At 43.7% G+C, this 16,972-nt stretch overlaps 1 protein-coding gene across 1 annotated transcript in view; it reads right to left on the bottom strand.

Annotated features, from left to right (window-relative positions):
• LOC110535778 (BDNF/NT-3 growth factors receptor) overlaps positions 1–15,871 on the bottom strand; it is a 92,492-nt gene extending 76,621 nt beyond the window's left edge. Inside the window, exons 1-12 of the mRNA XM_036935577.2 lie at positions 14,868–15,871; positions 7,725–7,799; positions 7,548–7,619; positions 6,967–7,035; positions 6,496–6,644; positions 4,649–4,785; positions 3,196–3,328; positions 2,700–3,002; positions 1,514–1,540; positions 1,271–1,282; positions 901–938; positions 459–558 (exon numbers count right to left, since the gene is read on the bottom strand). Of these exons, the coding sequence (XP_036791472.2) occupies positions 459–558; positions 901–938; positions 1,271–1,282; positions 1,514–1,540; positions 2,700–3,002; positions 3,196–3,328; positions 4,649–4,785; positions 6,496–6,644; positions 6,967–7,035; positions 7,548–7,619; positions 7,725–7,799; positions 14,868–15,082 (1,330 nt within the window). The 5' untranslated portion in view covers positions 15,083–15,871. The remainder of the gene's footprint in view (positions 1–458; positions 559–900; positions 939–1,270; positions 1,283–1,513; positions 1,541–2,699; positions 3,003–3,195; positions 3,329–4,648; positions 4,786–6,495; positions 6,645–6,966; positions 7,036–7,547; positions 7,620–7,724; positions 7,800–14,867) is intronic.
• Between the last annotated feature and the right edge of the window lie 1,101 nt (positions 15,872–16,972).

Raw genomic sequence — 16,972 nt, 5'->3', positions numbered from 1 at the left:
TGAGAGTGAGTTGACCCCTCCACTGTTTCTGCTCATGTCGGTTAGTATCGAAATCCTCTTAGGTAAGTTGGACAACAACTCGCGTTAGACGACAACAGCATCAGTAAAGACAGAGGTGGGCCACAGTGCACCGTTATCTTTCTATTTGGAATGCGCAATAAAGGTTTGCGGGATGATTAGTGTGGAACAAGACACAATGAGACATTGAGACAGATCACTGACATCCACATGCATGTTATTCACCAGCAACATCTGAGTACCTCTTTACCACCATTCAGACCCCACCCTATGCTTTTATCCCAAATGGCACCCTACATCCTACGCAGTGCCAGTGCCAAGAGAAGTGCACTATTTAGGGAATAGGCTGCCATTTCAGATTTGAGAGAAAGCCCCGGTCTTTCTATGCTAGCGATTGACATAGGTTACAGTAGTTTACAGTGTAAAGGGACTTACTGTACCTTTGATTCCAAACTTTGAGTTCCCCCCGAATTTTAGGATGACCAGCATCAAGAGGAAACCCGTGAAGGCTACTGCTGCAATCCCTACGACCACGTACACCTGAGGGAATGACACAGCTGTTGAGCTAGGAACACCACAGCTCACTCTGAAACACATTGTGCCGCAGCGTGTAGCCTACCAGCACCGAGACACATATGACACCAACCATATAGAAACATGACATAGAAATGTATAAAACTTAAACATACTGTCAACTATAAACACACTATATGGTACTATTAATAACAATAGTCCCGGTGAAACATACCACATTAAAACATAGGATATAAACACAAATGTTTAGCTCCCACAACAGCACTGCTCCCAGAACAGTTCTAAGGCTCACACAAAACACAAAACACAACACAAGTGCGCAACGAGGTGTCTTGGAGTGTGACTTACAGCAACTCTGTCTTCCGGTGGATCTAGGGGTGTGTCGTCTGTTTTCAAAGAGAAGAGAAGACAGCAGATGCTAAAGTATCCCTCATTTCAAAAGTCGTTGATCAAATATGCCTGCCCGTGTGGGTAGCACGTTAGTTGAAGGGGTGCCTACATAAGGACTTAATAAGAATATTTGTATTATGGCTTGCGGTTGTTGGCATAAACATTGCTGTTCACGAATGCAGTATGTATGGGTTGGGTTATGAAGTCCTTATGAAGGTACCCTTTCAAGTAAAGTGTTCCCTCTATGAGTGTGTCAGAGTGACATAGGCCTGTGTGCTTTGAAAGCTCCGCTGTGTGAATAGGTAATGTGAAGGGACTGTGACTATACCTGTAGTTGGGTCTGTGGTGCCCAGAGACAGTGTGACACGAGGAGAGGAAAGAGAAAAGAAAGTACTAACACTTTATGAGACAAAACGCAAAGCTCAGAAATCAGTTTCCAAAGCATTTCTCAAGTCAATAATCCTCAGGTGTCAGGACATCATAAAAGGAAAGCACCTTGGTTATTGCTAAACAGTTCAATCAGTAATTTAGACAGTCAATTTTCCACGTAAATATTTGAACAGCAACTCACCATAGTAAAGAGGTTCTGTCACTGTTCCTGTTGGGTAAAATACAAAAAGTACTTGATTAATCAATAAAGGTAATAGATTAGATAAGAACTCCGCTCACCTGCTTGTCTACTGTAGGTCTATAATTGGACACCAATTGAAAATATACTGAACAAAAATATAAACGCAACATGCAACAATTTCAACGATTGTACTGAGTTACAGTTCACATAAGGAAATCAGTCAAATGAAATAAATTCCTTGGGCCCTAATCTATGGATTTCACATGGCTGGGCAGGGTCGCAGCCATGGGTGGGCCTGGGAGGGCATAGGCCCACACACCCGGGAGCCAGGCCCAGCCAATCAGAATTCATTTTTCACCACAAAAGGGCTTTATTACAGACAGAAATACTCCTCAGTTTCATCAGCTGTCCAGGTGGATGGTCTCAGCCGGATGTGGAGGTTCTGGGCTGGCATGGTTACACATGGTCTGCGGTTGTGAGGCCGGTTGGGCGTACTGCAAAATTATCTACAACGACGTTGGAGGCGGCTTATGGTAGAGAAATGAACATTACATTCTCTGGCAACAGCTCTGGTGGACTTTCCTTCAATCAGCATGCCAATTGAACACACCTTCAAAACTTGAGACATCTGTGGCATTCTGTTGTGTGACAAAACTGCACATTTTAGAGTGGCCTTTTATTGTCCCCAGCACAAGTTGCACCTGTGTAATTATTATGCTGTTTAATCAGCTTCTTGATATGCCACACATGTCAGCTTGATGGATTATCTTGGCAAAGGAGAAATGCTCACTAACATGGATGTAAACAAATTTGTGCACAATTTGAGAGAAATATGTTTTTTTTTCATATGTTACATTTCTGGGATCTTTTATTTTGTTGCATTTACATTTTTTTCAGTATAATTACAGTTTTAAAATGTGCAGACGCACGGCTCTCTAGGAATTCAGTTTGACACGCGTCATATGTGAAATTTGACCCCTAGCCCCTCCCCCTAATAACTTCAGTAGATCTGAGAGGATTGGAGATAGATGTAAACAATATGGTAATACTGTAGCTCCATCTTACCATTTGATAGGCCAGGTGGAGTTGTTGCCATATTGCAGACTATCCAATTCTCTCAGAATGACACAAGTGGGATAGGGGTTTAATTGGGATTCAGAGAGTGGTTACACTACACAACACATACCTCCCTCAAAGGGGTTGTGCATGAAGTGGGCATTGACGGTCTTGCGGTCCTGTCCGTACTTGTTGCTGGCCAGCAGGGTGTACGGTCCGTTGTTGATGTGTGTGGGGCTATCCAGCTGAAGGCAGCCGTGGTACTCCCTCTCAGAGAAGTCATGGATCATGGTCATGATGTAGGGTCCCTCAATGACTGGCTCCCCGTCTAACAGCCAGCGGAGCTCGGGCTTTGGGTTCCCAGACATACTGAATGGGATGCACCAGTGGTGGTCCTGGTAGGCATCACTCAACTTACTGATGTTAGGGGGAACTGAGAGAGAGAGAGAGAGAGAGAGAGAGTGAGTTAGGGGGTGAGGGAGTGAGTGAGCGAGTGAGTGAATGAGTGAGACAGATAGAAGGAGAAGCCATAACGGGGAGAAAAGAAGGGGGAACTAGTTAAGGCAGGTGTTATTCTCATTCTTTCCCCCTCTTGCCTAGAGATGTGAGTCATGTTTGGAACTCACAGAGGATGTTGAGGAGGACTGTGGACTCATTCTCTCCCACAATGTTCCCAGCACTGCAGGTGATCTTACAGTTGTTGTCCAGGGAGGAGAGGTTATAGAGATGGAGCTCAGACACTTGGCCCGAGGTCTCAATCTGCAGAAGAACACACAGAGACACAGTGAGTCAGGTACCCATCTCACCCACATGACCAATGCTTTAACACATCAACAGTTATTTCTTTCGCAAACACAATACCTGTTGCTGGTTGTTAGTGATATTGTATGATCATGCTTTACCATTTATAAACAGATATCCTTCCCTAGTAGTTGTTGATTCTTTGACATCGTGCCATCTCTTCTGTATGAGAACCTATGCTAAACAAATGGTGTTACACAGCTAGATTAGCAAGTACCATTATAGGCCAATACTAGTGAATAATTGGTGTTAAAATCCATGGTGTTAAAAGATCTGCAATATGCCAGATGAGGTAGGATCCCTGTTCACCTCATTCAGCTGCTTGTCTAGGTAACACGCTGTTGCTATAGCTCTGCCATATACTCACGTGTGTGAGTTTATAGGCCTTTTGCCCTGTGTTTGAGACGTTTTGCCCTGTGTTTGAGACGGTTTGCTTTAGTCCTCCTCAACTTGAGGTAATTTTGCTATTGGCCAAGTAAGTTTGTTTTTCAAGTTAATTCTTTTTGTGAAAACATTTTCAGAATTTTTCTGCATTTTTGCATATTTTGGATCCAGTCTTCTCATCAACTTTGCTGTTAAAGATGGAATCTTCAGTAGGGCAAACAGCACCACCGCCGTTGTCGTTTATTTTTAGTTGATGAAGCGGAGGTGAGGAGCGTCGCACAACGTGGTGCAAAGAAAATTGCAGTACATTTCTGTTGTTCTACCGCGTTTGCAATGATGTCAGAGGGGAAATAACAGTGTTCATTGTTTGCAGTAACTTATTTGCTGTTGTAATGTCGCAAACAGACGTGGCAGTTTCACCATTAAAGATTCCAGCTTGAAATAAATAACACTTATTTTTGCACCTGCTGATGTGTAGGGCCAGGAGTTTTACTTGACCACGAAACACTTATTTTTGCACCTGCTGATGTGTAGGGCCAGGAGTTTTACTTAACCACGAAACACTTATTGTTGCACCTGCTGATGGGTAGGGCCAGGAGTTTTACTTGACCACGAAACACTTATTTTTGCACCTGCTGATGGGTAGGGCCAGGAGTTTTACTTGACCACGAAACACTTATTTTTGCACCTGCTGATGGGTAGGGCCAAGAGTTTTACTTGACCATGAAAAAATCTGTTTCTTGGTCAGGTCATGTGGTCAGTAAAACTCCTGGCCCTACTCATGGGTGTGTCTAAAATGGTACCCTATTCCCTATATAGTGCACTACTTTTGACCCGAGACCAATTTGAGCCGGGGCCATGGGCTTTCTGGTGGGGGGTGGCGTGGTGACTGACCTCATAGTAGGAGATGAGTGGGGTCATTTTCCAGATGAGCTCAGGAGAGGGCTCTCCGGAGGTGTTGCATGTCAGCACCACATCAGCACCCTCCTGCACCATCACCTTGGACGGGCTCAGAGTCGCCATGGGAACCACTGCCAACGACAACGAAGGGGAGATTCAATGCCATCTTAGTTAAAAATCACAGCACACACACGGCAGTGGTCACACACAGATTACAACTCCATGTGTCTCGCAACTCCGATAAAATCGATTGGACTCTGTCTGGAGCCTCTCTAAAGGGAGACAACAACACAACAGACGTTGGAGGGGAGGGGACTGTGACCTGACTGTGACCTGACTATGTGTCCAATCAGAAGCTTGGCTGCCTCTTAGACGTGGTCAATGGCATGGGAGCGTCTGGCGAAAAAGGGCCAATGTCTGTCGAAAGTCCTGGCTGATGAAATGGACAGATCTCTTATCTCCACTCAGGGACGTCGCCAAGACTCTTAACAGCATGGCAACCCTCTCAATCATTCTAAAACCCAGAAAACTATTAATTTCAGCACTCAGAGCGCAATATCAGCCCTTACCATCTTATGCAACTCTCTTACAAGCACTGCCAGCTGGCACAGTATACCTTTACAATGTGTCCATCTTTAACAAAACACCCCGTGGGCTAAACTGGTTGCAATGGTTGTATACTGGTTGAAACCAGTTTTAGACACCAGTAAAACTATCAGCATCAACATCTCCAATATAAATACTGACAGGCAGCAGTGAAGACTATATCTTGGCCTCAGATAACCTCTGCATCCAACACATGAAAACTACAGCACTGAGCAGTGGAGCTCATATAGTACAGGATGATAGAGAGAGAGAGAGAGAGAGAGAGAGAGAGAAAGAGAGAGAGAGAGAGAGAGAGAGAGGGAGAGATGAACAGAGAGATTCACTGAAAATGGCGGAGAGATTCCCTGGGAGAGAGATGGTCAAGAGAGAGTGAGAGGGAACAACAGAGAGAATGACTGAGAGAAAGGGGGGTTGCAGGGTACTCAGTGTTTCTGGCTGGCTGGCAGCCATGCGGCATCGGCCTCTCCCGTGTGTCGTCTTCATACAACGGGGTCCCCCTGCCATCTTTCCAGGGGCCCGCACGTAACTGTGGCGAAGGTGAAAATAGCATCCTAATGGAGTGGAGGCTGGGCAGCCGGATCAATAAGTGTTATCAATGTCATTATATAGCCTCCTCTGTACCCCAGAGCGCACTAGTACAGGCCCAGGTTCCTTTGTGTTAATACAGACTGGTGAGAGTTACTGAGTGGAAGGGGGAAACTGGTCCTAGACCAGCTTTGGTTTGTGGGTACTCATAATGGGCAAATTTCACATTAGGATACAGCATGTGAATCTAAGGACAGCTTCCTTTATTCAGAAAAGCCCAGTAAAGGGATAGTTTTCTGACATTTTCACCCAACCTTAACTGTTTTCTTACCTCAAGAAGAGTTACGTCTTAGAATCTTAATATGAGCTCTTACGGAAAGCCTGTAAAGTAAACAATGCCCGAAAACTATTGAGTTTAGGGTTGGAAGGGCGTTGACTCTCTGGGTATGACTAACGAGGGCATGTTGTTCCAAGCGAGACACTTTAAAGAATGACTGTCCGTGACATAAGTTCTCTCTGCTGATACTGGATCTCCCAAGTCCAGCGTTGCCCACTCTCCATTATGACCATTATCTCTCTGTCTCTGACAGTAAGACCGCTCTGACATAAGAGGGGGGCGGGAGGGGGATGAGGGGGGGGGGGGGGGGGGGGTCATTATCAGGACGGGAAGGATACATTTTCAATAAAAACAAATCAAGTGGGGCCATTACTGCAGTGAGGGAGCTTGAGCCTGGTCAGGGGCTTCCTCCCGCCCCCCTCCGCTGTACATTGGAGGTCCTGAGCATCGGCCTCCTCTCCCAGCCACAGCTTCATCCATATGTTCTCACAGGAACAGTGCAGCGGGTTCCCTGAAAGAATCCTACACAGACAGAAACACAGCGCTGAGTGTCGATTCACACACACGGACACTGACACACACACACACACACACACATGCACACATAAACACACGTATAAGCACAAACCGATGAGCACATCCGTGCACACACACTCAAATTTTTTTGGGGGATCCATGATGACACATTGTCAATCGGGGGTACATAAAACACTGCTGAAAGAGGGGGAAAGTTAAAAAGGGAGAGAGAGGTAGGGAGAGAGAGAGAGAAAGAGAGAGAGAGAAAGACAGAGACAGAGACAGACGAGTATTAGACAGAATACAGTTGATTTAAAAAGCAACTCACAGATTTGATATGTTTAAATGTCGAAATATCCTCCAAGACAGAGATGACAGGTTGTTGTCTTTCAAATTCCTGTCAATCAGAATTAACATTATTGACAATGCGAGAAAAAAAATATCCAAAAGAAATTCTAAACTGTACAACCCTTCCAACAACTGCCCCGGGGCACAGATGTCAGTTCTACATCTAGTTTTGATTTGCATTTGGTTGAGTTGTTAACTAACGTGAATTCAACGTGAAATCAACCAAACATGCCACCATGTCATTGGATTTAGGTTAAAAGTTTAAAAAAACATGAAATTCCCTTACTTTAATGATACTTACTTTAATGATACTTACTTTAATGATACTTACTTTAATGATACTTACTTTAATGACTTTTTTCAAACCCAATCAGTTTTCCACGTTGATTCAATGTTATCACGTATCATTTTTTGATTGAAATTAAATGGAAACAATGTTGATTCAATCAGTTTTTTCCCAATGGGTTGTCTGTCTGACAGTCAACAATTATTTTTGTAAGAACTCTAATTTGGCCTTCACATTAAGATAAATGTTGCCTTAGGCCTGTAGAAGCCACTCACAGATACTGAAGCTTGAGGTTGTTCTGGAAGGCCAGTCGAGATACATAGGTAAGCCGGCTGTTAGTCACAGTTCTGCAAAGCAAATACACACAAAAACATGATCATTCTGCACTAGTTGACAATCTGGGCCCCATCATGACCACAAGTATAAGACATCACATAGCATAAAAGACTTACAGATTCGTGAGGTTCCGGTAATAATGCAGGTCTTTGTCATTGATGGACGAGAAGCTACTTTGGTTTGCAATATATCTGTCAAAAATGAAATTGGGAAAAATAGGTTAGTTAACAGAAGTAGCAGGCCCACTGAACAACCGATACACATTTCAACAGATATTCATCCTTAAGAGTCGCTCGACGTACCCGTGCGCCAACGTAATTAACATAATTTTTAAAAGCTAGAGACATGGGGGGGGGGGGGGGGGTTCGTATGAGTTGCATCTCAATCCACTGCATCAGCCTATGTCAGCCTTTCACATCTGCTGTGGAAAGTGGCAGAGCTACAGCTCTGTTTGTCATACCAGGAGACATCCCGAAAATCGGTCTTCTCGTGAAAACGTCGGCAGCGTCCAAAATGGTTTGGCCTACAAACTAACACGACCCCAACAAGCCCCACAGGACTCGTCTGAAGTCGGTACTGTGAATGTGCCAACTTCTGACTACAGCATCCAAACAGTTTGGGCGACAAAATAATATGACCGGACTATGGAAAGGGGAGACTCGTTTTGTTCTATGACCCCCACAATGTTCTATGACCCGGTACCAGTTTCAAAATGTTATGGAAGTATGGAAGTAGGTTTGTGAGCACAAAAAAAAGGGTGAAATAAAATATACAGTACCAGTCAAAAGTTTGGACACACCTACTCATTCAAGGGTTTTTCTTTATTTTTTTGTACTATTTCCTACATTGTAGAATAATAGTGAAGACATCCAAACTATGAACTCACTGTCTCTTCCTGAAGACAAATAATGTATACAAAATGCTTCAATCTGGGTTTAGACCGGATCATATTTCTGAGACTGCACTTGTGAAGGTGGTAAATTACCTTTTAATGGTGTCAGACCAAGGCATCTGTCCTCGTTCTCCTAGACCTTAGAGCTGCTTTTGACACCATCGATCACCACATCCTTTTGGAGAGATTAGAAACTCTAATTGGTCTACACGGACTAGTTCTTGCCTGGTTTAGATCTTATCCGTTCGGAAAGATATGAGTAAGTCACTGTGGATGGTTTGTCCTCTGACAAATCAATTGTAAGTTTCAGCGTTCCTCAAGGTTCCATTTTAGGACCACTATTGTTTTCTCTATATATTCTACCTCTTGGGGATGTCATTCAGAAACACAATGTCACCTTTCACAGCTATGCGGACTACACACAGCTGTACATTTCGATGAAACATGGTGAATCCCCAAAATTGCCTACCCTGGAAGCCTGTGTTTCAGACATAAGGAAGTGGAGGGTGCCAAATGTTTTACTTTTAAACTCGGACAAAACAGAGATGCTAGTTCTAGGTCCCAATAAACAAAGAGATCTGCTGTTGGATCTGACAATTAATCTTGATGGTTCTACAGTTGTCTCAAATAGAATTGTGAAGGAACTTGGTGTTACTCTGGACCCTGATTTCTCTTCTGACGAACATATCAATAATATTTCAAGGACACCTTTTTTACATCTTCGTAACATTGCAAAAATATGAAACTTTTTGTCCAAAAATTACGCAGAAAAGCTAATCCATACTTTTGTCACTTCTAGATTAGACTACTGCAATGCTCTACACTCCGGCTATCTGCATAAAGCACTAAATAAACTTCAGTTAGTGCTAAACACGGCTGCTAGAATCCTGACAAGAACCAAAAAAGTTGATCATATTACTCCAGTGCTAGCCTCTCTACACTGGCTTCCTGTTAAGAGTAGGGCTGATTTCTAGGTTTTACTGCTAACCTACAAAGCATTACAAGAGCTTGCTCCTACCTATCTCTCCGATTTGGTCCTGCCGTACATACCTACATGTACGCTACGGTCACAAGATGCAGGCCTCCTTATTGTCCCTAAAATTTCTAAGCAAACAGTTGGAGGCAGGGCTTTCTCCTATAGAGCTCCATTTTTATGGAATGGTCTGCCTATCCCTGTGACAGACTTGGTCTGGACCTTTAAGTCATTACTGAAGTCCCATCTCTTCAGTAGGTCCTATGATTGAGTGTAGTCTGGCCCAGGGGTATGAAGGTGAACGGCAAGGCACTGGCGCGACGACCTGCCCTTGCTGTCTCTGCCTGGCTGGCTCCCCTCTCTGCCTTTGACCCTATTACGGGGGCTGAGTCACTGGCTTACTAGTGCTCTTCCATGCTGTCCCTTGTAGGGGTGCGTCACTTGAGTAGGTTGAGTCACAGACGTGATCTTCCTGTCCAGTTTTGCACCCCCCCTCAGGCACATGTGGTGGAGGAGATCTTTGTGGGTAGTAAGTTGTCTCATGGTAGTAAGTTGGTGGTCTGTTGATATCCCTCTAGTGGTGCTAGGGCTGTGCTTTGGCATAGTGGATGGGGTTATATCCTGCCTGGTTGGCCCTGTCCAGGGGTATTGTCGGTCGGGACCACAGTGTTCCCCGACCCACCCGTCTCAGTCTCCAGTATCTATGCTGCAATAGTGTATGTGCTGGGGGCTAGAGTCAGTCTGTAATATCTGGTGTAATTCTCCTGTCATATCTGGTGTCCTGTGTGAATTTAAGTATGCTCCCTCGAATTCTCTCTCTCTCCCTCTCTCCCTCCCGGAGGACATGAGCCCTAGGATCATCCCTCAGGACTACCTGGCCTGATGACTCCTGGCTGTCCCCAGTCCACCTGGTCGTAGTGCTGCTCCTGTTCTGCCTGTGGATAATAAACCCTGACCTGTTCACCAGACGTGCTACATTACCTTGTCCCGGACCTGCTGTTTTCGACTCTCTCTCTCTCTACCGCACCTACTGTCTCGACCTCTGAATGCTAGTCTATGAAAAGCCAACTGATATTTACTCTTGAGGTACACGCTCTACAACCACTGTGATTATTATTTGACCATGCTGGTCATCTTTGAACGTTTGAACATCTTGAAGAACAATTTGGCTTTAAATGGCCATGTACTCTTATAATCTCCACCCAGCACAGCCAGAAGAGGACTGGCCACCCCTCAGAGTGTGGTTCCTCTCTAGGTTTCTTCCTAGGTTCCTGCCTATCTATGAAGTTTTTCCTATCCGCTGTGCTTCTACATCTGCATTGCTTGCTGTTTGGGGGTTTAGGCCGGATTTATGCTAATGAAAAAAGGGCTTTATAAATACATTTGATTGATTGATGAAATAACACATATGGGATCATGTAGTAACAAAAAAGTGTTAAACAAATCAAAATATATTTTAGATTTTAGATTTTTCAAAGTTGCCACCCTTTGCCTTGCAAAGCTGTCATCAAGGCAAAGGGTGGCTACTTTGAAAAATCTCAAATCTAAAATATATTTTGATTTGTTTAACACTTTTTTGTTACTACATGATTCCCAGCTTCACCTGGAATGCTTTTCTAACCGTCTTGAAGGAGGTCCCACATATGCTGAGCACTTGTTGGCTGCTTTTCCTTCACTCTGTCATCCAACTCATCCCAAACCATCTCAATTGGGTTGAGGTCAGATAATTGTGGGGCCAGGTCATCTGATGCAGCACTCCATCACTCTGCTTCTTGGTCAAACAAATGATAGTCCCACTAAGCGCAAACCAGATGGGATGGCGGATCGCTGCAGAATCCTGGGGTAGCCATGCTGGTTAAGTGTGCTTTAAATTCTAAATAAATCACTGACAGTGTCACCAGAAAAGCACACCCACACCATCACACCTGCTTCTCAACGCTTCACGGTGGGAACCACACACGCGGAGATCATCCATTCACCTACTATGCGTGTCACAAAGTCACAGCGGTTGGAACCAAAAATCTCAAATTTGGACTCATCAGACCAAAGGACAGATTTCCACCGGTCTAATTAATGTCCATAGCTCGTGTTTCTTGGCCCAAGCAAGTCTTTTCTTCTTATTGATGTCCTTTAGTAGTCGTTTCTTTGCAGCAATTTGAGATGTGTCTGTTACTTGCACTTTGTGAAGCATTTATTTGGGCTACAATCTGAGGTGCAGTTAACTCTAATGAACTTATCCTCTGCAGCAGAGGTAACAAAAAAAAAAACTTATATCTCTCAGATTTTTGGCACAAATTTGTTTACATTCTTGTTAGTGGCATTTCTCCTTTATCAAGAAGCTGATTAAACAGCATGATGATTGAACAGGTGAAACCTGTGCTGGGGACATCAAAAGGCTGTGCTAAAATGTGCAGTTCTTTCACACAACACAATGCACACATGTCTCAAGTATTGCGGGAGCGTGAAATTGGCATGCTGACTGCAGGAATGTCCACCAGAGCTGTTGACAGATAATGTAATGTTCATTTCTCTACCATAAGCCACCTTCAATGTATTTTGGGCAGTACGTCCAACCGGCCTCACAACCGCAGACCATGTGTAACCATGCTAGCCCAGGACACCCGGCTTATTCACCTGCGGGATCCTCTGAGACTAGCCACCAGGACAACTGTGGTTTTGCACAACTGAATAATTTCTACATAAACTGTCAGAAACTGTTTCAGGGAAGCTCATCCGCATGCTGGTCATCCTCACCAGGTTCTTGACTGACTGCAGTTCGGCATCGTAACCGACTTCAAATGCTCGCCTTCGATGGCCACTAGCATGCTGGAGAAGTGTGCTCTTCATGGATGAATCCCTGTTTCAACTGTACCAGGCGAGGGGTTTGCTGATGTCAAAGTTGTGAACAGAGTGCCACATGGTTGCAGGGGTTATGGTATGGGCAGGCATAAGCTACAGACAACCAACAAAATTGCATTTTATCAATGGCAATTTGAATGGTCAGAGATGCCATGATGAAATCCTGAGTCCCATTGTTGTGCCATTCATCCACTGCCATCACCTCATGTTTCAGCATGATAATGCACTGGCCCCATGTCACATGGATCTGTACACAATTCCTGGAATCTGAAAATGTGCCAGTTCTTCCATGGCTTGCATACTAACCAAACACGTCACCCATTGAGCATGTTTGGGATGCTCTGGATTGACGTGTACGATAGCCTGTTTTGTTACGTTACAGTCTCATTCTAAAACTGATTAAATAAATAATCAGCCACTTGGATTTGAACCTGATCTAACATCTCTGGAGAGACCTGAAAATATCTGTGCAGCAACTTTCCCCATCCAACCTGACAGAGCTTGAGATGATCTGCAGAGAAGAATGGGAGAAACCTGCCAAATACATGTGTGCCAAGCTCGTAGCGTCATACCCAAGAAGACTCGAGGCTGTAATCACTAAATACTAAGTAAAGGGTCTGAATACTTATGTAAATGTGATATTTCATTTCTTGCAAGAGCAGTGTGCGGGTTTCTTCTTTTGTTTCTCACCTACAGGGGTCCTAAAATTCCAAATCAAATAGCTAAAGGATCCATGGTATGACCATCTTAAAACAATTCCATATGTCAGGTTAGTAGACACCCCCCAACCACCCCCAAAAGCTTAGACTTTTAAAGTTTTTTTGAATGACTACCTCATGTAAATTATCTGTAAGGCCCCTTTCAAGCATTGAATGTTTAGGTGTTTTTCTGTGATGGGAGTTTTTGATGAAGACTTTTGTCAAGGTAGTTTGAAAATACAAATTTCACAAATGGAGTGATGATTGTCAACATATAGGATAGGCCCTAACTCCAGTCGTCAACTTGTTGTCATTTTTAACAGTCGTCTATTCCATATAAATACATTTATTCAATATTTTATCAACAAAACATTTTTTTAAAGTGTATATGCTTTTTGCATATGTTTACACTGTAACCTTACAATAGAGCGCGAGGTAGCCAAGTGGTTAGGCTGTTGGGCCAGTAACCGAAAGGTTGAGCTGACAAGGTAAACATCTGTCGTTCTGCCCCTGAACAAGCCATTTAACCCACTGTTCCCCGGTAGGCCGTCATTGTAAATAAAACTTTGTTCTTAACTGACTTGCCTAGTTAAATAAAGTTAAAATATATAACTTTTTGAAATAGAGGCTATGCATCAAAGGGTATGCTATGGTCTTGACAAAGAGATGCTCACACCATGTCCTCAGCATTCCTCAGCATGCTCTACTTTTGATTCTCTGTTTGTCTTCAGCTCTGAAACGTGTGTGGAAATTAATTTAGTCGACTCTACTCTATTTTTCAAAATAGATGCAAAACAAATCTGAATATATAATTGTAGGCTTTCTGGCCCATTGTCCTTGCAAATATTTGCGGGATTAGGACTACACCTCTTCCCGGAGCCACCGTGGAGCGTCGATCGGTACCGATAGCACCACAACAGTCTCCCTCGCGGTTCAGTAGTCCCCACCGCTCTCACACTGACATACACACTCGAGCGCGTGTACCCGCACACACACACACACACACACTCTCTCTCTCACACACACACACATGTATTTTCCTAACATCACTGCTGCAAAAATATAAAATAAGTTTTATTAGCCAATTCAAATAGCCCAACTTTTGACTGAGAATTGGCCATTCGATTGAACCTTCAATTCTACTCCTTGATAGCCTAAAACGCATAGGCTTTTTTTCACCTCTTTATCGTGTGCGGATTAGGAAGGTTATGTCTGGTCATTCCACCAATGGTGTGCCTTTTGAATAGTGTAACCTGATTTTTTTTTAAAACGTTGGATTTCCCCTCCTTTTAACATTCTGTCATAAAAAGCACATGTTCACAAAACACCAGAACGTGGCCAAAAAAAAGAGTAGAACTAGCTCACCTGCTTTTACACTGTGGTTTGACTATAGGATGTATTACAAAGGAACAGTTTCACGACATTAAAATGAGAGTTCAGTTCATTTAATAGGGTTTACCTTAAAATGAGGGACAGGTGTAAATGAATCACATAATAATCTTCAGAAATGAATGTCAGAGAAACAGCATAACTTGAGTTTTACAATGATGATGACATGTTTTGGAAATGTTGGGATTATGTGGATGCAAATCTTCCTAGAAGTCATAGAGGGTGCATGGAAGGACATGTCACAATTCAGATGTATTGAATTCTCATGTGGTCTATATTAAAGGGCAATTGAATTAACATAATAGGCTTTTACGATTCAATATTGGTGCACAATTGCTACTTAAAATATCGAAGTGACTCAAAAGGCACTCGTTTCGTGGAAGACACATCTGTCATAGGCCGAGGCCTGTATGTTGGGTCCGGTGATGGATCATGGACAGTGACTCACATGTCGGTAATGTTGTCCATCTCCAGCTCCGACTGCAACACGGGAAAAGCCATGATACCCCGCTCCTGGTCCACACAGGCGATCCTGGTCCCGCTGCAGGAGCAGGACGCGGGGCAGGCGGCCCCGAGCCTCCACAGTCCCATTAGTACGCAACACAACCCGAACAGAAACACCCCACTACCCCTCCGAAAGGCGCTCATCTCGGCTCCCTCCATGCCCGACCAGGGACGGCTTGGATAAACCAAGCTCCAGCAGAAAGAGACGCTGTCAAATGCTCAATCCAGACGAGCAGGCACCAGCCGCTCTCCGCGCAAATGGGTGAGATGCTGAAAATGGGTTTATCCGTTCCGTTCGTCTCCACAAGAATCCAGCCAGTCACTCAAATTCACATTGAGACACCGACGTGTGTGTATGCCAAGGATTCTCTCTCTCTCTCTCTTTCTCCCTCTCTCTCTCTCCCTCAGTCAGATGACACTGGCACTTATAATTCCACACAAACCCCTATGTCCTGTGCAGGTCTGCCAGAGGCAGAGCCGTGGATGAATAGATAATGAACAGAGACAACGGAGCCGAAAGCGCACACCGTTTATTGTTGGGTTGTTCAAGCAGTGCACCGAGGAGGAGGCGGCGCGGGTAGGCCAACCAACATCAAAACATACAGCATGTTATAGATCGCCGTCAAGAATACGCCCTCCAGCCATTGTTTTAGTTCCGATTTCACGCTGATTGTTCCAGATGGCCAGGGGTTAAAGGGCTCTCCTCCCCGTCATTCACCGGCGGTCTTGTGTTTAGAACGAGACGAGATGTGTCTCGATGTGTCTCGGTCGGACGAGATGCGTTGGTGTCCTTGTAGGCTATAATGGACAAATAGCATAACATCGGGCATGAGAAATACGGGGCTAGGTTTACAGCCAGAGTGTATTCGAATAGAAAATCATGTGTTAATTAAAAAACTAAATGACAACGCAGATGTGCATCTGCGTCAATGACATTTGACTTATCCCACTGGCACAGCGGGGTATAAGGGCACTACTCTCAGTCACCAATCATTCCCTCTTTAGTCGCCGTGTACCAGCCTCCATCACCTTATTAAATCATTATGCTCCATTTCATAACCATAAATATTTCAGCCGGCATGTAGTGAATCAATAACATGTCATCTGTAATGGAGGGACATTGAAAATACATCTAAAAGCTAAGTTAAGTTAAGGTTCTAAATTAAACGTTAAAAATATGTATTTTCCAGATGTTTAAATCTGGTTAATTTTCGGCTCTGAATGAAACTGAAAAGAGGTCATTTAGCCTACAGATGTTGAATATATATATTTTTTGGTAATTGACTGTATGGTCAAATTTCCACTATACATACAGTGCCTTCAGAACGTATTCACCCCTTGACTTTGTTCATATTTTGTTGTGTTACACCCTGAATTCAAAATGGATTACATATTTCTGTCTCTCATCTATACACAATTCCCATAATGACGAAGTGAAAACGCGATTTTAGAAATGTTTGCAAATGTATTGAAAATTAAATACAGAAATGTCACATTTATGTAAGTATTCACACCCCTGATTCAACACTTTGTAGAAGCACCTTTGGCAGCAATTACAGATGTGAGTCTTTCTGTGTAAGTCTAAGAGCTGTCCACACCTGGGTTCTGCAACATTTGCCTATTATTATTTTCAGAATTCATCAAGCTCTGTCAAATTGGTTGTTGATCATCGCTAGACAACAATTTTCAGGATTTGCCATAGATTTGAAAGTAGATTTAAGTCAAAATTGTAACTCGGCCATTCACTGTCTTCTTGGTAAGCAACTCCAGTGTAGATTTGGCCTTATGTTTTAGGTTATTGTCCTGCTGAAAGGTGAATTCATCTCCCAGTGTCTGGTGGAAAGCAGACTGAACCACGTTTTCCTCTAGGAGTTTGCCTGTGCTTAGCTCCATTCCATTTCTTTGTATCCTGAAAACTCCCCAATCCTTAAAGATTACAAGCATACCCATAACCTGATGCAGCCACCAATATGCTTGAAAATATGGAGAGTGGTACTCAGTAATGTGTTGTATTGGATTTGCCCCCCCATAAACACTTTGTATTCAGGA

Source organism: Oncorhynchus mykiss, chromosome 11 (assembly GCF_057628025.1).
Source record: "Oncorhynchus mykiss isolate SJ-2025 chromosome 11, ASM5762802v1, whole genome shotgun sequence".
Lineage (NCBI taxonomy): Eukaryota > Metazoa > Chordata > Actinopteri > Salmoniformes > Salmonidae > Oncorhynchus > Oncorhynchus mykiss.
This window is presented reverse-complemented; position numbering and strand designations above follow the sequence as displayed.